The following is a 24,963-nucleotide window of genomic DNA, read 5'->3' as shown; positions in this document are numbered from 1 at the left end:
CCTTTCTAAGAGGCCTAGGACTGAAGTTGTTTATGAATCTTCTGAGTGGGATTCTGTTTTTTCTGATCTGGATTTGCCCTTATCTACTATGAGGATTCTGATGCAGAGGACTCCATTCCCTCTGCTTCCACTCCAGAGGATTTTTCTTTTGGGGAAACCTTGCATACTCTAAGGGAGCATTTCCACTGGGAAAGCCAGGATTTTTCTGATTCAAAAAGGAGGCTTTGGGATTTATTACTCCTACCTCAGCATAGGCCTTTAGCTATTCCTCCTGTACTAGACATTGTTGATGATGCTTTTTCGGAATCTAGTTTGGCCCCTGATTCCTTGCCTCCTGCTCCCAGAAAACCTGACAGAAACCACAGGGTCCCTGAGTCACACAAGTTCCTTTTTAAAAATCCTGTGCGGATCCAGGGACTATTTCACAAAGGCCCAAGGGCATTAAGGCTTCTACTGCTAAAAATCCTACCCCTTCTGATAGGGACTCCAGGGCGCTGGATAGATGGGATAAGAAGGTTTACACTTCTGCAACCTTGGCCATTAGGGCTTTAAACTGCCAGTTTCATATGTTAAAGTATCAGCAACATGTTATTGGATTGCTTAAACAGAAAATTATGTTGATTCCTGACTGTGTGGAAAATAAGGAATTACAGGATTTAATGCATTCTGCTGAACAAGTTGGAAAACATACTTTGCAATGTGGTTTTGATTCATTAGAGGCCTTTTGCAGGGCTGCTGTTACTGGGTCTGTGCTCAGAAGGCATGCTTGGCTAAAGGAGTAATCCTTGCCTGATCATGTTAAAGCTAAATTGTTGGATGCTCCATTAAATCAGGACCGCCTGTTTGGCAACAAGGCTGAGGAAGTTCTTAAAAAGATGGAAGGTAAAGGTAAATCTATGCAAACTGTTAAAGATTTCTTACAAGTTCAGTCTCCTAGATTTAGTAAGCACTAGCCCTCTAAGAATTGGTCCTTTCCAGCCCCTTCCAGGTCTTTTCAAACCAAACCCAGACACAGCAAAAGCCCCACATTTCAGTCCCAGGGGACACACATGACTAAGTAGTGGGGGGGCCTCCACTTCCAAATCTGGGAGTAATAAGACTCCCCCCTATGGTAAACTGTCTCAATGACTTTCGTTTAAGATTTCCAAGCACTTATCAACTGACTGCCCCTTTGTGGGGAAAGATAGCTCTTCATGCAAAGAACTGGGAACTCATTACCCAGGACAAATGAGATGTTCTTCGTGTTTCACTGTTGCAGTCATTGCATTATGGTAATCTGCTGGCAGGTTGCCCTCAGTCGGCCTGAATATCAAAGTCTTGGGTCCTGCGTCGGTTGCTGTCCCTTCTTTCATGACATCAGGGGTATAAAACATGCATCCAACGCCATTTTATTCAGTCTTTCTTGCCGCACCGTGTCCGAAGCAGAAGCAGTTCGCAAGTGCCGGTCGGCCGACTCCAGAAATTTTCGCATTCGAGTTTCAGAAGTGAAGTCTTCAAACTAAAGCTAAGTACCCCGTTGGGGAAAGTTTTTCTTGCTCCTTACCGATGTCAGTAAAAGTTAATAATTGCATTACTTGTGGGAAGCAAATACCTCATAAGGATTTTCATTTGTACTGTATTCTTATCCTAGGCCCAGATTACAACGTGCCTTGCTGTAGGTTTTGTGCTAGATTTAACCAATGCACTATTAAGTGTCGGTATATTTTTCTTCTAAATATTTTGGTTCAAGATTTAATTATCCTGAAATGTCTTCTGTTAGCAATCCGACTACCGGAGTTCACAAAAAACACAAAGAAAAAGACAGAGACAGACCGTCGAGGTCCAAAACCGACGACGAAGCTTCTCCTAAGCCAGTCGCCAGTAGTGAGGCGCTTTCGCAGCCCCTGATACCCGCTACTTTTGAGTTGCAGACCTTTACTGAGACACATTCAGAGTCCGGTATAGTATCTCAGAGTATTGAACCCGCGGATGTCTCTCCCTTGGATGGGTCCGGAGCCGCTGAGCAGGCACCGGCTTCTGAGGGTGTTTTCAGGCCTCAACATTTTTATATTAAACCGACGCCAGCAACAAAAACAAGGTAGAAAACAACTTCTATGTCTAAAAAACCCACGGATGAGCCACGTGCTCAGGCCCCTATGCCTAAAAAACAGATGATCAAAATGGCTGAGGATTTTATTACCTTGATCAGGGGTTCCCAACCCCCCTGCTAAGAGGCCTAGGCAAGACACTGATTATGAATCTTCAGATCAGGTTTCCATTTCTTCTGATTCCTCTTCTGATCAGGAATTTTCTATTCCACCCTATGAGGATTCTGATGCAGAGGAATCCATCCCATCTGCATCTCCTCCTGAGGATTACTCTTTTGGAGAGACTTTGCATACTTTAAGGGAACATTTTCACTGGGAGAGTCAGGACTTCTCTGAATCAAAAAAGAGGTTTAGGGATTTCCTCCTTCTTCCTCAGCATAGGCCTTTGGCAATGCCTCCTGTATTAGACATTGTGGATGATGTGTTCTCGGAATCAAGCATGGCTCCTGATTCCCTGCCTCCGGCTCTTAGTAAGCCAGACAGATATTACAGGGTTCCTGACTCCCACAAATTTCTTTTCAAACATCCTGCTGCTGATTCTGAGACTATTTCTCAGGGTCCAAAGGGTGTAAAGGCCTCTACAGCCAAAAATCCTACTCCTTCTGATAGAGATTCCAGGGCGCTGGAGAGATTGGGTAAGAAGGTTTATATGTCTGCAGCCTTGGCAATCAGGGCTTTAAACTGCCAGTTTCATATGCTTAAATATCAACAGCATTTTATGGGCTTACTGAAACGGAAACTTATGTTGATTTCTGAGTGTGTGGAAAATAGAGTTACAGGAATTATTGCATTCAGCAGAACAAGTTGGAAAGCATACTTTGCAATGTGGTTTTGATTCCTTGGAGGCTTCTTGTAGGGCCGCCATTACTTGGTCTGTGATTAGAAGGCATGCCTGGCTCAAGGAGCAAAATCTGCCTGATCATGTCAAAGCTAAATTGTTGGATGCTCCTCTGCAGCGTGATACTCTCTTTGGTAATAAGGCAGAAGAGGTTTTAAAGAAAATGGAAGAGAAAGCCAAGTCTATGCAAACTGTAAAATATTTCTTGCAAGTGCAGCCACCCAGGTTCAAAGTAGGCACTGGACTACTAAAAATTGGTCCTTTCTTGTGTCCAGCAGAGCCACTCAGGGCAAATCCAGGCGCTCAAAAGACTCCAGATACCAATCACAGGGTTCATACAGGTCAAAGCAATGGGGTGCCTCCACCTCCAAATCTGGAGGAAACAAAGTACAGCCCTACAGTAAGCAGTCTCAATGACTTTCCTCTACCTTCACCAAGCACTTATCTTTTGGCAGCCCCCTTGGGGGGAAAACTAGCATGCTCAAAACTGGCAGTTAATTACCCAGGATAAGTGGGCATTAAACATATAGTATCCCAGGGGTACAGATTTCATTTCCATACTTTGCCAATTCCAAATGGATGGCCGGATCTGCCACAAAACCAGTGGGCAGAGGCCCAGAAACAAGTCATGGCCCTCATGGATATGGGGGCTATTCAACCAGTACCAGAAAAGGAAAAAGAAGAAGGTTTTTATTCAAGACTTTTCCTGGTACCCAGAAAAGACAATTCATGGCGTCCAATACTGGACTTACCGATTTTGAACACATTCCTGGACATTCCAAAATTCAAAATGTTGACTTTACAACAGCTACTACCTATTCTAGGCAGGAATGCTTGGTTAGTAACTCTAGGTTTAAAAGAGGCATGCCTGCATATCCCAGTAAGGAAATCTTGCAGAAGATACCTCCACTTCAAAGCAGGTTTTTTGCATTACCAATTCTCTGCATTGCCCTTTGGCTTATCTACTGCCCCCAGGGTCTTTACAAAGTGCCTGGCACCAGTAATTGCATTCTGCAGACAAAGAAGCATTCAAATTTATCTTTATCTTGATGATTGTCTCATTCAAGCAGAGGACAAGGACACTCTTCTTCAACATCTTGCATTTGTAAAAAGGCTTCTAGCATGCCTAGGGTACACCATAAACAAAAAGAAATCACAACTGGGTACCCTCTCAAATAATTACATTCCTGGATGCAAGCTTGAATACAATTGCCCAGATGGCTTACCTCACGCAAGACAAAGGCATCTGACAACATACTTCGAACAAATGGCAACAAAAGCCCAGTTATCTGCAAGACAAATTCTGCAGGCTTTGGGGTCACGGCATCCTGCATTCTACTAATTCCGTATGTGAGACTGCATATGAGGAAACTTTAGTGGTACCTAAAAAGTTTATGGAGTCAGCATTGTCACAGTCTGGAAACAATGATTCCTCTCATTCCCTGCCTACAACAGGAGTTTCTTTGGTGGGCAGAGACATGTCACCAAAACAAGGGACTGTCATTCACTCTACCCCCTGCCACCCAAACCCTAACTACAGACGCATCAGACTATGCTTGGGCGGGCCCACCTGGCAGGGAGATGCGTTCAGGGCAAATGGAGCCCAAACCCAATGCATCTGCTTATCAACCAGAAAGAGATGCTAGCTGTTCAGAATGCTCTGACAGCCTTCAAGGACTTACTTCATCCAGGACAACTACTGGTAAAGACGGACAACACCACAGTTATGCGGTACATAAACAAGCAGGGGGGTACACATTCCTACCCCCTTTGCAGACTAGCCATGGCCTTGTGAAACACAGCCTTGACTTACCAAATACATCTTCAAGCTCAATTCTTGCCAAGAAAGCAAAATGCTCTAGCAGACGACCTAAGCAGAAATCTTATGGACCCGTACAAATGGAAACTTGATCCACAAATCTTCAGCATGTTAACACAGAAATGGGGGAGTCCAGACATAGATCTATTTGCCTCTTCCCCAAAATTATCAGTTGGACAAATTCTGCACAAGAACCCATCACAAAAAAGCATGGAAAGTGGATGCACTATCCTTCAGCTGGAAAAACCTATCAGTCTATGCCTTTCCCCCTCTGCCTCTACTCTCCAAGGTCTTACTAAAAGTCAGACAGGAAAAAACAAAAATGATCCTAATTGCTCTGGACTGGCCTCGCCAGCACAGGTACCCACTTCTAAGGAATATGTCTCACCTTCCTCCATGGTACCTGCCTCAAATACCTCATCTACTGTCTCAGCAGAGCTATCAAATTCTGCACACTCAGCTCCAAACTCTGAATCTTGCAGCATGGCTCATCAACTAATTATTCAAACAACACCTCTCAGTAAATCTGTGATGGATGTCATTTTGGAAGCCAGAAGGCCTAGTACTAGAAAATCTTATGCTAATAAATGGAAGAGAATTCTGTGCTTGGAACCAAGCAAAAGGAATAGACACAGCACAGCCCAATATTCCTCAGATTTTGCAATATTTGACTGAGATGCTTGACAAGGGCCTATCTTTTTGTTCAATAAAAATCCATGCCTCTGCCATCTCGGCTCATTACAACACAGAGCTTCCCCTCTTTTCTCATCCTCTGCTTAAACAGTATCTTAGAGGGGCCAAAAATTTAAGGCCTCCCAGAAGATCACCAACTCCTGCATGGGATCTCAGTTTTGTGGTGGAAAAACTCACCCTGCCTCCTTTTGAACCAGCAGCTACTGCGGATATAAAATTTCTATCTTGGAAAACAGCTTTTCTCTTGGTAGTCACTTCAGCAAGAAGGGTTTCAGAACTACAGGCTCTCATGACAGTGGAGCCTTTTATTACATTTTACCCAGACAAGGTGTCCCTCAGGACCAATCCTTCTTTTATGCCTAAGGTGGTATCCAGTGTGGCTCTTTTAACCAGACCATTCATCTGCCAACATTTTACCCAAATCCGCAGAACAAGGGGGAGCGGATTCTGCATTCATTGGATGTACACAGACAACTAAGATTCTACTTAAACAGGACCAAATCTCTAAGAAAGTCTGAGCAACTACTTGTAGCATTTGCTGCAGGGTCAGAGGGGAAGGCTATATCAAAGCAGACTATTTCTAAGTGGATAAGCCACTGCATTCTTTTCTGCTATTTGCACCATGGTAAACCTGTGCCCAAGGGAATCAGATCACATTCCACCAGGGCTGCCTCTACTTCAGCAGCTTTTCTCTGAGGGGTCCTAACAAAAGACATTCTAGAAGCTGCTACTTGGAGCGCTGTTCATACCTTCACAAAGCATTATCATTTACCTCTCTTCTCCAAATCCAGGGCAGGCTTTGCCACTGCAGTCCTGCAGGGCCTTATAGTTGCTCCTAATGCTATTTAGTTCCATCTTCCCATCCACAGCTTTGGGATTCTACCCAAATGTAATGACTGCAACAGTGAAACACGAAGAACACAGAACAGTTGTGTACACTTACCATAAATGTAGATGTTTGAGTGTATTCACTGTTGCAGTCCGGGTTATCCACCCGCCATCCCCCTTTCTATATCTCTTCTTTCCTTCACTATACTCAAAAGCCTTTGTGGTGTATTTGCTTTCAGTTGAAGGTAAAGTTTATGTTTCTAAAAGTGCATTTATATATTTACTGTTTATTTATATATATATTTTTGCTCCCCATTTGCGGGGGCACCTGACATCTGGGGCAAGAAAAACTGAATAAAATGGCGTTGGATACATGTTTTATACCCCTGACGACCTGATGTCATGGAAGAGGAGACAGCAACCGATGCAGGACCCAAAACTTTGATATTCAGGCCGACTGAGGGCAATCTGCCAGCAGATTACCCTAATGTAATGATTGCAACAGTGAATACACTCAAACTTCTACATTTATGGTAAGTGTACACAACTGTACTTTTTAAATATAGTGTCCCAGGAATACAGATTTCACTTCCACATGTTGCCAACACCAAGCGGGTGGCCGGACCTATCCCCAAATCAGTGGGCAGAGACCCAAAAGCAAGTACTTTCTCTCTTAAGCATGGGGGCTATTCAACTGGTACCGGAAGAGGAAAAGGGACAAGGTTTCTACTCAAGACTTTTCCTGGTACCCAAAAAAGACAATTCATGGCATCCTATCCTGGACCTGTCTGCCCTAAACACCTTTTTGGAAATTCCAAAATTCAAGATGCTGACTCTTCACCAATTACTTCCTATGCTAGGCAAAGATGCCTGGTTGGCAACACTAGATTTAAAAGAAGCATGCCTGCACATCCCAATCAGGGAATCTTGCAGAAGATACCTACGCTTCAAAGCAGGCTACACACACTATCAGTTCTCTGCACTGCCCTTTGGCTTATCTACTGTGCCCAGGGTATTCACAAAGTGCCTAGCTCCAGTTATTGCATTTTGCAGGCAAAGAAATATTCAAATATACCCATACCTGGGCGATTGTCTAATTCAGGCAGAAAGCCAAGACACACTTTTGAATCATCTGGCCTTTGTACAAAGGGTTCTAACTTGTCTGGGTACACCATAAACGAAAAGAAGTCACACCTGGTACCCTGTCAACAAATTATATGCCTGGGAGCAAGCTTGAATACAACTTCTAAGATGGCTTGCCTCACGCCAGGAAACATTCATTTGACAACCTACTTCAAACAAGTGGCCACAAAAACCCTGCTATCTGCAAGACAAATACTGCAAGCCTTGGGGTTCATGGTCTCCTGCATTCTTCTAATTCCATAGGCAAGACTGCATATGAGTAATCTTCAGTGGTATCTAAAAAGCCTATGGTGTCAACATTCTCAGAATCTAGAAGCAATGATTCCTATCATACCTTGCCTATGCCTAGAATTCCTTTGTTTGGCAGAGGCCTGCCACCAAAATAAGGGACTAACTTTCACACCACCACCTGCCGCCCAAACCCTAACAGACGCATCAGACTATGCATGGAGGGCTCACCTGGCAGGGAAGTGCATTCAGGGCAAATGGAACCCAAGTCAAATGCACCTGCATATCAATCAAAAAGAAATGTTAGCTCTACAGAATGCTCTGACAACCTTCAAGGACCACATTCTTCCAGGACAAGTTATGGTTAAAACGGACAACACCACTGTTATGTGATAAATAAACAAACAGGGGGGTACACATTCTTACCTCCTCTGCAGACTAGCCATGACATTGTGGAACACAGCCTTGAGCTACCAAGTGCACCTACAAGCTCAATTCCTGCCAGGAAAATTAAATGAACTGGCAGACGGACTAAGCAGAAACCTCATGGACCCACACGAGTGGAAACTGGAACTAAGGATTTTCAACATGTTGACAAGCAAATGAGGGAGCCCAGATATAGACCTATTTGCCTCTCCTTAGAACTACCAATTGGACAAATTTTGCACAAGGACTCCCCACAAGCAAGCCTGGAAAGTGGATGCTCTGTCCTTCAGCTGGAAAAACCTATCAGTCTATGCCTTACCCCTTCTGCCTCTACTTTCCAAAGTACTACTAAAAATCAAACAGGACAAACCAAGGATGATTTTGATTGCTCCAGACTGGCACGGTTATCCCCATGGCACCTGCCTCAGACTCCTTCCCTGTTGTCTCAGCAGGAGAACCAGATTCTGCACCCTCAGCTTCTAACTCTGAACCTTGCAGCCTGGCTAATTACATAATCTCTCCTCTACCATCCCTCAGTAAACCTGTGATGGATATAATTTTAAAGGCAAGGAGGCCTAGTACTAGAAAATGTTATGCTGAAAAATGGGAGAGATTCTGTGCCTGGAACCAATCTCAAGGGATGAGCACAGCAGTGCCCAATATACCTCAGATTTTACAATACTTAACTGAGATGCTTAACAAGGGCCTGTCTTTTTCCTCCTTTAAAATCCATGCCTCAGCCATTTCAGCTCATTATAGCACAGAACCTCCCCTCTTCTCTCATCCACTGCTCAAGCAGTTCCTCCGAGTGGCCAACATTTTGAGACCACCCAGGAGAACTCTAACCCCAGCCTTTGACCTTAACTTTGTTTTGGAGAAACTCACTCTACCTTCTTTCGAGCCAGCTGCTACTGCAGACTTAAAATTTCTTTCTTGGAAAACAGCTTTCCTTTTAGCAATCACTTCAGCTAGAAGGGTATCTGAATTACAGGCCCTTAGGGCAGTGGATCCTTTCATCATTTTTAATGTGGACAGGATGTCCCTCAGAACCAATCCATCCTTCATGCCCAAGGAGGTATCCAGTGTGGCTCTTAATCAGTCCATTCATTTGCCAACCTTCTTTCACAATCCACAGAACAAAGGGGAATGGATACTGCATTCCTTAGATGTGCACAGACAACTTAGATTCTACTTGGACAGGACTAAACCTCAAAGGAAATCTGAACAACTGCTGGTGGCTTTTGCTGCAGAGGCAGAGGGGAAAACTATTTCAGTGCATACCATTTCTAAATGGATAGGCCATTGCATTCATTTCTGCTATAAGTACCATGGAAAACCTATCCCCCAGGGGATCAGACCTTACTCCACCAGGGCTGCATCTACTTCTACAGCCTTTCTCAGAGGCGTCCCTACCAGGGACATCCTAGAAGCTGCTACCTGGAGTTTTTTGCATACTTTCACCAAGCATTATCGTTTGCCAATTTTCTCTAAATCCAGAGCTGGCTTTGCCACTGCAGTCTTACAGGACCTCATAGCTGGTACTAATGCTATCTAAGTTCCTCCTCCCAGCCATAGCTTTGGGAATCTACCCAAATGTAATGACTGCAACAGTGAAACACGAAGAACACAGTACAGTTGTGTACACTTACCATAAATGTAGATGTTAGAGTGTATTCACTGTTGCATTCCTGGTTACCCTCCCTCCAGCCCCCTTACTTCTTTTGGCTATACCTCTTCTTTCCTTTACTATGCTTAAAAGCCTTTTTGGTGTATTTGCTTTTTTGTTGGAGGTATATCATTGTACTTTTATATTTAATTGCTCCCCATTGGGGGGGGCACCTGACATCTGCGGCAAGAAAAACTGAGATAATGGCATTGGCTGCATGTTTTATACCCCTGACGACTTGACATCATGGAAGAAGGGACAGCAACAGATGCAGGAACCAAGACTTTGTTAATCAGGCCGACTGAGGGCTACCTGCAAGCAGATAACCCAAATGTAATGACTGCAACAGTGAATACACTCGAACATTTACATTTATGGTAAGTGTACACAACTGTACTTTTTGTTTGCTTACTGCAAAAGCCTAAATCTTTGCCTGCTTAGCCGTCTGCGTTTTTATACAATGAGACAAAAACCTAGATTAAAATCTTGTTTTCTTACTGGAGGATCATCTAATAAGCAAAATGATCAGTCCAACAAATTCACCTGTTTACTTGGGAAAACATCTGACTACATTCATCATCATCATCAACATCAGTTGGTACTGGTCTTTGTTAGTTGCCAGCACTATTAAACAGGTATTTATTTAACTTGATTGTGGTTTGGTAAATTGCACTTGGTTTTACCCATGGGTAAAGTATCGGTATCATGGGACTGCTTTTTTTTATCCCTGCACATAATTTGCTGTGTTATTATGATAGTAATTGAAGAACAAGATGCAATTGCATATGGGCATTTTACAATATACCATTCATTTTTTATCTTATTTCTACATTTGTCAACATAATCAGAACACATCAGATTTAATTCCCAAAACTGTTTGCATGATACCTGTATAAAGTTTATTCTGGGAATATTTGCACATGTTGTACTTTATTATTCATACAGAGTATGAAGCCGGGGAAGTAAAATTAATGCAACATTGATTGATGTGCATGTGATTTGTATCGGGGATCAATGACATCCTCTGTTTCAGACTTAAAATACATCTTTCTAATAGTTGCTGCTGAGCAGATTTGTTTTTGCAAGACACCTAATATTAACTCAATCCCATCCTGTCCTGCTGGAGTTTAGAGTAATATATCGAGGAGTACTGCCTTCAGAGGGGAAGTACAAACTGTAATACTCCACTGTATTTTCTAGTATTGATAGTATATAGTTTTAATTTTCTAGTATTGAGTTGTAAATAAACACGAGTGTTCTTGCCTGAAATATGATGACTTGTGCTGCACATACTGGTCTGTTATGTCGTTGCTTCTCAGGTTATTTTTAGGGGTAAACAAATATGGTCTAGCTGTACAATTTTTCTCTGTTCCCCTCTGGACAGCCTCCTTCAAAAGATAGCCTCCCTTGGGGAGGCAGTTAAGCAGGGAAGTACAGTAATTGTAAGAGGTCTACAGCAGATGCAGGCTGGTGGCATTACAGAAACCCAAAGGATAAGCAAAGTTAGGGGAACACAACTAATCATAAGTAATCGGGATACTGCACACCCAAGTGCTCATAAAACAGCAGTGATCTGTGTTAAAGTCTGTTGTCTTTTCTTGAATGTAGTGTTTCCTATCAGTTTCTGAAATGCTGGAACAGAAAGTCTTAACTAATTTATTGCTGATTTTTGTGTTATGGTTTCTTACAGCTCTTTATGCAGATTGATGCCCTTTACCCGAGGAGATTTGGCACTTGGAGTGAATATGCAAAGAGATACTGCAATGCTCATGTCAGGTAGTGTTTAGGAGGCTTTATTATCTTTTATTCTATGTTTGCAGCCTATGTTTGCCAGAATACTGTTGTGGTAATTATCAGCATAGATAGCAAAGAGCGGAAGACAAATGTTTCAAATTAGAGGGTGTGTTATGCCAAATGTAAGGTTGGATGAATTTTCTGACATTCTGTGTAAAGCAGCTGTTCATATATGCTGCTTTGTTGTTGTTTATTCACTTCTATCCCCCTCTCCCAAACATACACTTTGCTTCTTAGCCTTAAGACCTAACAAATATATGCCTAACTCTCCTCTTCTCAGTCCTGTCTTACTTTACATTCCTATTACCTGCTTTTTGGGATGCTGCGGTTTGTTAATAATGAATTTGAGATCTGTTTCAATCCCTCACATTATGCATTCAGAAATTAGGAAAGTTGCTGGAAACAGTGTGTACAAGGACTGCTTTTTAAAATTATATAATTTCATGACTTTCCCAGTGACAAATGTACTTTTCCACTAATCTTTATAGTCTGTTTCCCCCACTTTTGAACATATTTTGTCTCTGCAGGAAGATATGTATGGGATTTCCCTTCTCATTCTGTATAGTTTTCTGATCTTCTAGTATGGTATCCATGTAGATGTATCCGTTCTTTGATTGTTTTATTCCACTTAAAACCATTCAGCTTCATTCTTGTGAAGTGTGATGCACTGATTCCAGTTTAGCTGTGGGTGTAGGTGTGTGAGGGGTAAGGGGTGTGTTACTCTTGCCTTTGGAGCAGGTATGCCAGCATCAAGTTCTGCTAGCAAACCAGGTGCTTGGGGAATAAAACAACAATGTAACTGGAGGTGTGCACTGTTTCCTCAGGGTGAGGAGTTGCTGCACAATACTTAATGGAGTTTGAGGCACTTTCTGCTCAATTCTCAGTAGTAAGAATTATGAGAAGGTATAGGCACATGTGACAACCCTCACCTGCCTAGTATGCTGAATTGTACTTTCTCATCTGCATGAATCTCAGGAGAATCTGAAAAGTTCCTTGAGTCAGCACAAAGAAGGTCTGCTGTTGTGTGAGTGAAGACTGTTACATTGCTTATGTATGCTAGGTAGTTTCATGTCTTCCTGAAAGGCTGCACTCTTCTATAATAGCAACATATGTTCTTGTGTACTTATCTGTATATTTCTGTGTATATTGATGGTGTTTCTTCCTATATGCATGCACTGGTCTTACACCATTAATGAAGGTTCACTTACTTGCTTGGTGCAGGGGGACTCCATTATGGACTCTGGAGATGCTGCTTAGACCTCAGTGATCACTACTGGAGTTGAGTTCAAGTGCTAAGGTACATGCACATGTGAGGAATGTGCACAAGTCCACTAGACACAAGGGTCTGTTGAGCCACATTACAAAAATCGCAAGGCCTGCGATACAGTGGGAGCTGCCAGTTGTCAACTGATGTTCATTCATCTGGTACCTTAACCTGAAATCCAAAGGACAGTGTTTCTGAAGGGGAGACGTACATGACAATAATTTATATCAGGTATACTGGGCCAGATAAGAAGACACAAATGGGACATGGTGGAAGAGGATGACCCCCCAAGATTTTCACAGTAGTGGTGGTGTCAGAGAAGACTTGTTCCTTGCAACAACTGCTTTTTTTATGATATTAACAAATGTCTTGTATGAAGAAGTGATGATTATGGCAGATGACCTTTGCTCTATAAGATTAGCCTAAGTTGTGGAAGTAGTACTTTATAGTTGCTGTACACTTCCTTACCATTGTTCCACCTCTTTCAGTCACCTTTAAAATCCTCTGTCCGAATTCCACAACCAAGCAACATTCTTCTGAAGTGACATTTCCTTTCCTATTGGCATTCTTAAATCTTCCTACTTCCATTTGTCATCCTGTGCACTCACCTCCCTTTCCCTTCCTTTTCAATTGCATGCTGACTACCTGCACTTTGATTATGTGGTGTGACCATGTCCTATCCCCTTTCTCTTCACTATTCTGCTATGTACATTGCCTGTGTAAATTCCTATCGGTTTGAAATTTTCTTCATACTCAGAGGCCCCCACTCTGCTACTGTTTAGACAGCTGTCCTTTGGATGATGTTTCCTACTTTAATGAACATTTCAGTATGGCCTCAGACATATCCATAACACGATAGACATCACATGACTACTGACAGTTGTTTAACCAATACTGGAGTACTACAGTGTTAAAATAATGTTGTAATCTTAAATGGAAGATTAACAGTGTTGGGACTGAATTTTATCCCAGCTTAAAGGACATGATAAAAGCTTATCTAGCAAGTCTGACTACATTACGACTTGGTGTATGCTTACTTTAGAGCTTTATCAAAACATCATGCTGCAGAAAATGCTGAGCTTTATCTCTCCTTTGTGGTACACATGATTCACATTTCCCTTCCTAAAAAGCAGAAGTTTGATATCTACACAAATATCTAATGTCTGTTCTGGGAAAAGGAAAGACCAAGAATGTATTTGATAAACTTGTGCATTATAAGCTTGGGGTGGGGTCTGCGAGTGTCTGATCTTTCTATATGTTATCTGGTGGCCCAAATGAAGCTTGTACAGAACTGGGTCATTTTATATAACCTGGATGGCACTAGATCTCGAATTCTCCCTGTAAATGAAAAACCTTGTAGCTGACGCTAAAATATTTGGTCAGGTACAATCATCATCTCTTGATTTCCCCAGTGAGACTACAAAGGAGCCTTTCAGTTATTGCTTTACATCCCAGCTATCACTTGTTTGGCCTTCGTGTCCCTGCAGATTGCATTAGCTCCATTATTACTGCCAATGTTCATGCATCAGCAGACAGGTTGATGATGATCTGTATCCTCATTGTTCTGGCTTCTTCTGTACCATTACATTAAAACTGCTACTGTAGCTTGTTTGTGTCTGTTTTTCCTCTAATTGCTACTGACCATTTACTCAGTTAAACCGTTCCCTTTCTGCATTCCACTCATTAGCTTTACCTTGCTTCCCATTGTTTGGTAAATACTGAGAAAAAACTTTGAGTAAGATGCTTGCTCTGCTGATCTTCATATTCTGCTATGATTTCTGTAATAACTCTCAGGTCAAAGTCTATGCATGTCATTCCTTGTGCACTTCACTGTTCTTTGGTTTTGGCCAAAACATTTTCCATTCAACTGACATTGCTCACTCTTCATAAACACTTCAACTACAGACCCATTTGTAATTGGGACTGTTTGTTGCTCTTTAAAATTAATATGTATAAAGATTAAAACAGTACTGAAATGGGCCAGTGCTGTAGAGTAGTGAAATAAAGCCAAGTTTGATTAGCAGCTCAGGAGTCTGAGGTGCTGGCAGGGTAGAATGTGCGGAATGCTTGTTTGGGTGTGTGTGGGTCATTCCCCTAGATACTCCCTTAAGGGAGATGTGGTCCATTGAAGGGAGTAGCCCTTGGTTGGAGTAGATGAGTGCAGCCTTGCGAGCTCTACAGTTGTCTTTGAGTAGTACATGCTTGCTTATGTGCATATTCAGCCTCCTAACCAAGTGGTTTTTCACTTGCAGGACAAAGTTCACCAAGATGTTAAAGCAGGTAATGTATGGAGCTCAGGCTGCCTCTTTCACCCTTGGACAGTGAAGTCAATGTTAGCCCTCACTCCCATCTTCCCTGACAAAGACCCTCCAGTATCTGTGCCACTGGTTGTCTGAGGGCACAGTAAGGGCTTTGTGCCCTCAGCACCATGGAGCCATTGTATTTTGTGGCTGTCTAAAGAAGGTAACTTTTCCCTATTGTTTGTCTATGTAGGATCCCCATGTATGGAACTCCAGGGTCCCCAGAATTATATAAATATATATACATGGGTCCAGGACTGTTTACCAAAATCACTATTTACCGAAACAGAAATGCTCGCGCTCAGTTTCACGTAAGTGCTTTTCACAGAAAATGTACTTTTGCGAAACATAAAAAAAGTAAAAAAACATTGAAAAGGGGCTGTTGGTGAGATTGCAACACAGTGGGGATAAGGAAATATTCCCTTTTCCCCACTGTAGTGCCATCTTGGAGTGAGAATATAAAAGTAGAGGGGGTGTGGGGATACGGCTCCCCGGCATAAACGTGATTAATGTGTTTTTATAAGTTTATGTTTTTTTACTTTTTTATTAATGTTTCGTGAAAGTGCATTTTCGGTGAAAAGCACTTTCGCGAAACTGTGCGTGAGCGTTTGTGTTTCGGTAAATAGTGATTCTGGTTAATAGCCCTAGATCCATATATATAGATATATATATATATATATATATATATATATATATATATATATATATATATATATACATATACACACACATATATATATATATGCATATACATATATATATATATATATATATATATATATATATATATATATATATACATACATACATATATATATATATATATTTATATGTGTGTGTGTTTTTTTTTTTTTTTTTTTTACCTTGCAGTAGTTTTTATGCCCTTGATGAGGCTCTGCAGGAAGCCTCTAATGTTTGCACATCTAGTCAAACCAGACTTCCGGCCAAAGCCAAAAGGAGAACGAACCCTGCTTAATACTGATTGAAGGAGAGGATGGTGCTCAGCAGATTTTGGTAAGAAAAGAGGTAGCTGGTATGCCTATGGAAGTCCGGACGTCTGATTCTTCAAAGACTATTATATTTGAGACTCCCCAAGAAAAAGACCAAAATGACTAGGCATATTTCTCCCCCTTCATATCCTTCCAGTTTGAAGGGCTCCCAGAAAGACTGGCATAACTTTCAAGGATTTGTAAGCTTTCAGGTCTTCAGCCCTGTTACTTCTCAGGCTAAGAAAAAGAGATTTTCTTCTTCCACTGAAGGAGGACCCTTTGACACTGAGGATGAAAGTCTTGACTATGCTTCTCACCACTCTTTCCCCATACCTTATGAATCTGCATCAGAGGAGAATTCTGTCCCCTGAAACCCCAAACAGATTTCTTCACTTGACACAATTAGTAAAATGAAAGAATTTTTCAAATGGGAGAAAGAGAATTTTCAGAGGCACAAAAGAGAGATGATCTCTTGAGTTGGACTTCTCGAAGCCCTTAGCTTTTCCTCTGGCACTAGGAGCTTTGGTGAATGCTTTTAATTCACCATTTACTTCTGTTGTATGTTGTATTGCCCGTCAAGATATATAAGGTACCAGATTCCAGTAAATTTCTTTTGAGGAGTCCCATTGCTGACCATATTGCAACTCCTATGGAAAGGAATAGTGGACTAAGCCTTTACTTTATTCTAAGCCTGTCCCCTGTGAGAAAGATAACAGTGCACGTGAGAGGTAATGAAAGGAAGAGCATGGAAGATTTTACTTTTCAGTGCAATCATCTGCCAGACCCATATGGCTAAGTATCTACTTTAGTGTGTAATTAACCTTCCTGCTTCAGACATTAACTCTGCTTTGTCAAATGTGGTGTCTCCTGCTTCCCAAGTCACAAAGAACTAAATAAAATGTGCTTATGATGCAGTGGATATTGTCAACATCTGAGACTACAGCATCTGTGATGCACAGACATGCCAATGCTAGACTTCAGAGTTTCTCAATGTCTGGGCACAACTATTAAATGTCTCCTTGGAAAAATATTTTCTCTTTGTGAATTCCTTTGAAGAGGTCTTCAAAAAAAGTTAGAGGAACAGGGAAATTGGTACAGTGAGTGAAACAACTTTTTATTTCATCTGTCTCAAGGTATGGAGAAATTATCCTTCAAGACCAAATCAACAAAAATCCAGTAAGCAGCAGTACAAAAACTAGCATGGGGACTTAAAAAAGAAAGGGAATGGACCCCAAGGATCTTCCCAGCAGAAGAGCAATGCAAGACTACCTCTTGACCTCTTTCACCTTCTCCCTTCCCCACCCTGGGCATCGTCCCATACTGGTGGAGATTCTCTCTCTCATTCCATGCGTCTCTGGAGCAGAATACCAATACAGATTCTTGGGTGCTAAAAATAATCCAGCAGAGCTGTAGTCAGGAATCTGTCTTTCACCAAAGAATTAGACTAATTTGTTCCCCAAACTTTTAACAGGTATGCTATCTCAAGGTGTAATAGAATCTGCCCACCCCTTCTCAGTAAGGAAGGATATTTATTTATGGATTTTTTAAAACAAGAAACATTTTTATTAAATTATCACTTATGACATAGGCAGTCATACATATATTTAAATGAAAATCAAACAATATTGACATTTTCATTTGTAAACATTATACATCACATATAGTCTTATATACAGTTATTGTCAGTTGGACATTACATAGCTCATTGAATTCCAGCCTTCCCTTAAACCTTGTTCTTCCTCCAAAACATTATTCTGCATGAATTGTTCCCCCAATTCCCATTTTTTAGTATGTAGTTGGCTCCTTCCCTTTTCTAAGGATACCACTTTTTGTTCTTTTGTCTCTATTACTATATTCACTACTTCTAGTATGATTGGTTTAGACTTTGATTTCCATTTTCTAGTAATTGCTTTTTTGGCAGCAACCAGAATTAAACTCAGCAAGGCCTTACTTTGTCTAGGCAATACGGATTCTGTATCACAGCTCAAAAATAATTTTATAGTTATACCAATTTGCTGTTCCAGTATTTCTGACAGAATAGTCTACAAGGAGTTTTTAAAGCCAACTTTTACAATCCCAATAAGTATGTTCACAATTACCTCTTCTCCATCATACCTCCAACATTTGTAATCTACACGAGGAAAACGTCTTTGGAATCTGCTTGAGGTATAACAATACCTATTCAAACATTTCCAAGCTAAAATCCTAAATCTTCCAGAATTTGTTCCATATTTGGGAACTGTATATAATCCTCCCATTGTTTCTTTGTGAATTGCTTATCCAGTCTCTTTTCCCAGTCCATTCTAACCTCCTCTGATTGAGTCCTATAGTTATCATGCAGTGTATGCCCTACTAATTCTCCCTTTTTTTAACAGCAGCTTCTGTTCTAGATTCTTCTAAAACTTTACCAGTGCTGGTCTTTCACCTAGGATACCCCTGTTTCTTTCTCTCTGCTTATACTCTGATATCAATCCTTGATAGGGAAGCAGTCTCTAGCCTGCAACCCAAATGTATTCTTGGTCTCTTCCCATTACATTTCCCTCTCTAATTATTTGATCCCAGTACCCTGCCTCCTTTGCTAGTTTACAGTAGTAAATTCCAGCCCCTTCTAGCCTATTCTCTGTACCCCTAATTGCAGTCATTTCTACTGGCAGAATCTCCTTTCTGCATTCCCTTATTTTAGTTCTTAAATATTTTCTACTACGTTGAATATTTATTTATTTATTTTATTTATTTTACATTTGTTGACCGGGCTAGTCCAACTGGATACATGCCCATTTTCAGCAGAGGCCCGGGGAGATAAGCTCCGTGCAGAAAAAAATAGCAAAATAAAACATTTTTACAAACAATGTTGTTACAGGTTAATACATAAATTATCATAGAGGTCTAAGTACCTCCCATTTTAAAATTCGAGTACAATACTAAAAATAGGTCTAATATTATACTATAGTCTGGGAGAAATAAGTCTGGGATAAGAGGAAAATAAAACCTTTATATTTACAGAGAGTATTAGAAGTTAGGCTGGAAAAATCAAAGAGGACAGAAATACATCACAGTGCCAAAGGCAGGTAGTAAACAAAAATTACAGAGAGGACAGAAATACTTTGCAGTGCAGTAAGCAGGTACAGTTTAGATTGCAGATAGAATACAGAATGTCAAAATAAAAGAGGCATAAGTGTGTCTTTTATATATATTAAAGAGTTTCCACAGTAAGAGTAAGCTTAGGGGATGAACAGAAGGGTAAGGGATAGCAAAAAGATAAAGTGGCAAGAAGGAAGGTAGAGCTAGTTATAGGGAAATAGTGGAAAGTAATATTTTGTATGTTTATTGTTGTTATTCTTAAAGATCTGCATCCAAAATCCCAGTCTTTCCTTATTTCTTGAGCCCCCCTTTTTCATCATTAGCCCTTTCCACTTTGAATTATAGCTACGTTCTTCATATTAATCATTGCTGCAGTAGCCTTAGCTACATGGGTTATTTCCTGCCAAGGATATAACAGCTGGCCAGCTTCCAAAGCTTCAGGGAACCTTCCATGTGCCCCAACTATCAAGCAGTTCAAGCTGAGCTGACCTAAATGACAAGTTTAGACATGAAGCCCTTCAGAGCTTTAGTACCGCTGATACTTTTGAGGATCGACAGTTGGCTTGTGCTTTCCTTAGCTGGCCAGATAAGTACCTTTTGGGGAAAAACTTCCATTTTCTTATTTTTTACTGATGTTTTAGTACTTTGTTCTTCAGGAAAGTTATTTAAAGCTAGGAGTATCGTGTTATAATGGAGTGTCTTGAGAGAGTAATGTTCCTTTAAACGGAGCACTCTGTGTTTCTGTCAGTTTAAAAGTAGCGTCATCTAACTGATACTATTTTCTATGGAAAAATTGTTTACTTTAAGGTTTGGCATAGTATTTCAAAATGCTTTTTACTGTATATTTTTCTGTCAAAAAAAGTAAATTTTGTGGACTGGTAGTGTTACTGGCAGCATTGCTTGTTTTCCCCAGGACAAAGGCACCATTTTCGGCTTGATCATAGAACAGATTATCACTCCCGCAGTCGGTCTTCCTTCCACTCATCTTTTATCCCATATCCCTCTGGTGTAGCACCTACAGCCACTGTGGAGTGGGGGTTAGCCACGTTCTCTGCTGCTGTCTTATCCACTTAGGGGAACTCAACAGCAGCAGAGGACTTGGGGGTTAGCCTCGTCCTCTGCTGCTGTTGAGTTCCCCTCAGTGGATAAGACAGAACCATTCATATCAGTCCTCAAAGGAGGAACAGGGAAGGTTCCCCTGTTATGTCAGAATTCTGTGCCATTATAGTAACAGGGTTGGCCCATTTTTCCTGTCAAAATGAAACAGAAAACCAAGCATGTATCTAATCCTTCTCAAATTTCTTTGGATAGGAGTGGTTTACTGGGACTGGCTCTGTTTGATTCAGGCTATTGATCCTTCTTGTAGAGTAGCTTCCGGTAAAAGAAAGAGGGCTACCACCTTTACTGAAGAGATTCAAAATTTTGAATCTAAACAGGAAGATGCAAGGACAGAGTCAGGGGTTTTGTCATCAGATTTCTGATTCAGACTCAGGAGGGCTCACACTCCGATTCTTCCTTTGGGTGTTTCTCTTTTTCTGACAATATTGCTATCTTGTTCTATTGGAAGGATCTTGTACTCAAGAAGGAAGGCACCTGGAGATCAGCCTTGGATATTTCTGTTCTGAATATCTTCCTTATTTATCTCTACAGTCCCGTTTTCCTCTTTACCCACACATTTGTTACTTGGTAACTCTAGACCTCAAGGATGCATATCACCACATTCCAATTCACAAAGACCCCAGGTGTTACTTAGAATTCCTTGTGTTGAGATTACTCTTTCAGTTTACATCTTTGTCATTTAGTCTACAGCTTCCATGGTGCTCACAAAATATGTGGCTCCAGTTACTGCCTTTTGCGGGCATCACTGAATTCACATTTACCCCTGCCTGGAGGATTTGTTTAATCTTAGCTGTTTCAAACCAAGACATATCACTTAATTTGTCTGTGCATTTATCATAGGAAGTTACTAGGTTATTGGCCCTTACAAGCCTAGCCAAGAAATCAGACCATGTTCTGACAAGTCAGCACCCAATGCCCCTGTCCAGCAGGGATACAGGTTGAATTCCAGGGATGTATTTTCTGTTCTCCATCCGGTTATCCAGGTTGCGGTTAAAAAGGGTTAATGAGGTATTTTGCTTGATGTGGAGAGGGAGTCTCTTCCACAGAAGGGGGAGTCTATGCCACAGAAGGGGGAGTCTCTGGGACACATATTTGTTCCACCAACAAGTTCTATTGATGTGACAGACCAGGTTGCAGTTGCATGTTGGGGTACTCGAGTGGAGCTTGACTTGTGGATATGCAGCAGTCCATCGGGGGGGGGTGTCTAAGATTGCTTTGTATGCCAGACAGAGGTCACCTCTGAGGAGTCTGTCTGACACTGAGGAGAGGGTCAGGGCTTTTAGCCTGTCTGTGTAGAGTAGATGTTTGAGGCCTTAGATTCTCCTGGTGAGGAACCTCTGTGGTCTCTCCAGCTGCTGCATGTGCTTTGTGACGTACATGCTGAAAGGGACCTTGTACTCAATGATGGGTCTTATAAGGGAAGAATACAGGCATATTATGACCTTCTTGTCCCTTGATGAGATACCCTTCTTAATATGGTGGGCCATGTAGAAAGCTTTCAGTACAACGGAGGCAATAAGGTGGTCAAAAGTCAGTTGATATCCACCTGGGTGCCCAAGTCCGTCAAGAATGATTGTGTTAGGACCTTGTTATCAATGTGATAATCTGTGGAGATGTCACTGCCACAAAGGGGATGATGATGCATTGTTTGGCATTCAGTCTGAGGCCATGTTTCTGGAACCAGTCATTTGTTTGGTTGAGACCCTCTTGGAGGATATCCATATCACTAGTGGAATTGATCACAACCTTCATCTTGCAGTCATCTGCAAACTTAGTCAGCCATAGCCTACTGGTCTTGGCCTACACCTCAGAAAAGTATATCCCAAACAACAGAGGCCCCAAGACTGATCCCTGGACTACACCACTCATTATGGGTCTACTGCTTGAGGTGGCTTCCCCAGTTTTGACTAGCTGGGTTCTGTCAGTGAGCCAATTTTCTACCCATCTGGTAACATATGGATTGATGCCTAGTTGATAGGGTTTATCTATTATACCTAAGTGGGGAATAGTATTGAAGGCTTTGGCCAGGTCAAGTTAGGCGGTGTGCACAGTCTTCTCCTCATCTATGCCTTTGGTGACTATCTCAATGAAGTCAACCAAATTTAACAGGCATGACCTCCACTTGACTGTGTGGGATTGAGTGTTTAGAGGTTGCCGATGTCCATGTAATGAGGTCCATGATAATCCGTTCCATGGCCTTGCAGATCAGGCTAGTTAGGCTGATGAGTCTATAATTTCCTGGATTGGTGGATGCACCACCTTTATGAAAAGGGATGACAGTGGCTGTCCTCCACTCAGCTGGGATGAAGCCGGTACTCAGGCTTTGGTTGAATAGGGTGCCTAATGGTATTACATGTTCCTGCCTGAGTTCATGTAGGATGCAGCCTGGGATGTTAATCAGGTTCCATAGAGGTTGCATTTTTTGCCTTTGAGAGGGCAGTGATGACTTGCTCCCTAGAGATGGGGGGGGGAGCAGGTGGTGGGAGTGTCCTGATTTACTGATGGGGGGGCAGAGGGGTGAAGTTTTTGCTGAACCTGTCTTGCCAGCAGGTTGGCTATATCTATGGCGTTTGTGTATGTGGTGTCCTTGACCACTAGATGTTTTATTCACATGTTGCAGTATTCATCACATATGGGTTTACACCTCTTGCTTCCCGAACGTCTCTAAGGAATGGTCTGGTTCACCAGATTTTGCTGCCAAAGCTTCACTGTCTTCTTGTTGCTCTCCCCTGCCAGGTTACCAGGCACTCTATAAAGTGCAGTTATGATGCTGCAGAGGGTATTCCTGGATACGCCTCCAACCTCTACCAAATGACTTTACACTTAAACTGGTTGATGCCCCTCTGGACAGTACAGCTCTGTTTAGTACAAAATTGGCTGATTTATTTAAGTCACTACAACAAAAGAGGAAAGAGATGCAGGATTTAAAACATCTGTTGGTCTCTCCTATTCCAAAATTCCAGGGGAATTACCCAGCAAAAACACAATTTATTAGAAAGTACTCTCATCCTGCTGCTCCCACAAGACCCAGAAAAACAACCAGGAAGCAACCCATGGCTGCCAGAGCTTCCTCCTCCTCTACCCAGAGGCCACTCTTTCAAGACAGGGCAGGTAGTGTCTGACTACCTACCAACTTTAACCCCCCCCCCCTCTCAGTGCGTCTCTCTCACTGCCTTCAAGTGTGTGGACATCCATCATCTCAGACAAATGGGTGCTTTCAGTAATACAGAACGGATATTTTATGACCTGGGTTATGCCTCCAAAGAGAAGGGGTATTCCACAACCTCCAAAACAGCAGCTCCACCTATTGCAGCCAGTACTAGAAACCCTGATGACTCAAGGCACTATCAAAACAGTACCACTGGCAGCAAAAGGAAGAGGTTTCTATTCCAGGATTTTCCTAGTTCCAAGAAAACATTGTGCTTGGAGACCAATTCTGGACCTCTTTCTACTCATCCTCTTCCGTCAGATTCCTATCTTCCGGATGTTTACCTTACCAACTCTTTTTCCAGTGCTACTTCCCCAAGGGTATATGGCCATCCTAGATATCAAGGATGGCCTACCTTCACGTCCCTATAAGGCCGAATTTCAGGAAGTACCTGAAGATGTCTGTGGGTCCTTCTCGCTTTTAATTCTCTGCCTTGTCCTTTGAGCTTTCCACTCCACTCAGAGTATTCACCAAATGTCTGGCTCCAGTTATTGCCTTTTGCAGGACAAAAGGAATCCAGATATTCCCTTTCCTGGATGACTTACTCATTCAGGCCGACTGCAAACAGGCCCGCTTGCAACACTTACAAGTTGCATTACTCTCCTACAGTCCCTAGGATTTCAGATCAACTTCCCAAAATCTTACCAGGAACCTTCCCAAGACGTTGTCTTCTTGAGGTGCAGGATTCGTACAGATATCATGAAAGCCTACCCCCCCCCCAAAAGGTGGAAACCTTAACAAAACACCTACTTCTGGTTCTCCAGACACCAGAATTGACCGCAAGGCAGTGCCTCATGCTCCTGGGCTACATAGAAGCCACTATCTCCATGTTACAATTAGCAAGACTCCATCTAAGGAAGTTGCAGTGGTACCTAAGGTCAGTCTGGACCCAACACTCCTACCCCTTGGAGTACAGGGTTTCCATCCTGCCCTGCCTCAAACTAGAAATCCAGTGGTGGTTGAAGCAAGTGAACCTCAATCCAGGTCTTCCCATCCAACCATCTCAACCCAAACAGATCATGCACACAGATGCCTCATACTTGGGCTGGGGAGCAACTCTGGGCCATCTGAAAGTGCAGGGGCTGTGGCCAGGGCCACACAAAAAAGAACACATCAATATCCAAGAGAAGAGGGTAATACTCTTGGCCCTGTGAGCCTTCCAGTCCAATCTACAACAAGGACCACTAAAGATCTTTACAGACAGTATCACAGTGCTGTGGTATCTCAACAATCAGGGGGGACCAAATCTTACTTGCTTTGCAGACTAGCTCTCCTGTTTTAGGAACGGGCCACCTCCCAGAGAGTTACCCTGCAGGCGGTTTACATTCCTTCACAACAGAACTCCCAGGCAGACTCCCTCAGGCGATCCATAACAAAATACCAGGAATGGATGCTTCACAAGAATGTCTTCCTGGACCTGGTCCACCGGTGGGGTACACCTCAAATAGACTTGTTTGCCTCCTCCAACAGGCAACTTCCT

General features: G+C 42.1%; 1 protein-coding gene across 1 annotated transcript in view; it reads left to right on the top strand.

Moving 5' to 3' along the window:
* Window positions 1-24,963, top strand: part of ZRANB3 (zinc finger RANBP2-type containing 3) — a 2,104,294-nt gene that overhangs the window by 1,151,319 nt on the left and 928,012 nt on the right. The window contains exon 6 of the mRNA XM_044074946.1: window positions 11,419-11,504. Within this exon, the coding sequence (XP_043930881.1) occupies window positions 11,419-11,504 (86 nt within the window). The remainder of the gene's footprint in view (window positions 1-11,418; window positions 11,505-24,963) is intronic.

This window comes from Protopterus annectens, chromosome 6.part0 (genome assembly GCF_019279795.1).
Source record: "Protopterus annectens isolate FY-2018-M chromosome 6.part0, PAN1.0, whole genome shotgun sequence".
NCBI classification, from domain to species: Eukaryota; Metazoa; Chordata; order Ceratodontiformes; family Protopteridae; genus Protopterus; species Protopterus annectens.
The sequence above is the reverse complement of the archived record's forward strand: the minus strand, read 5'-3'. Positions and strand labels throughout refer to the sequence as shown.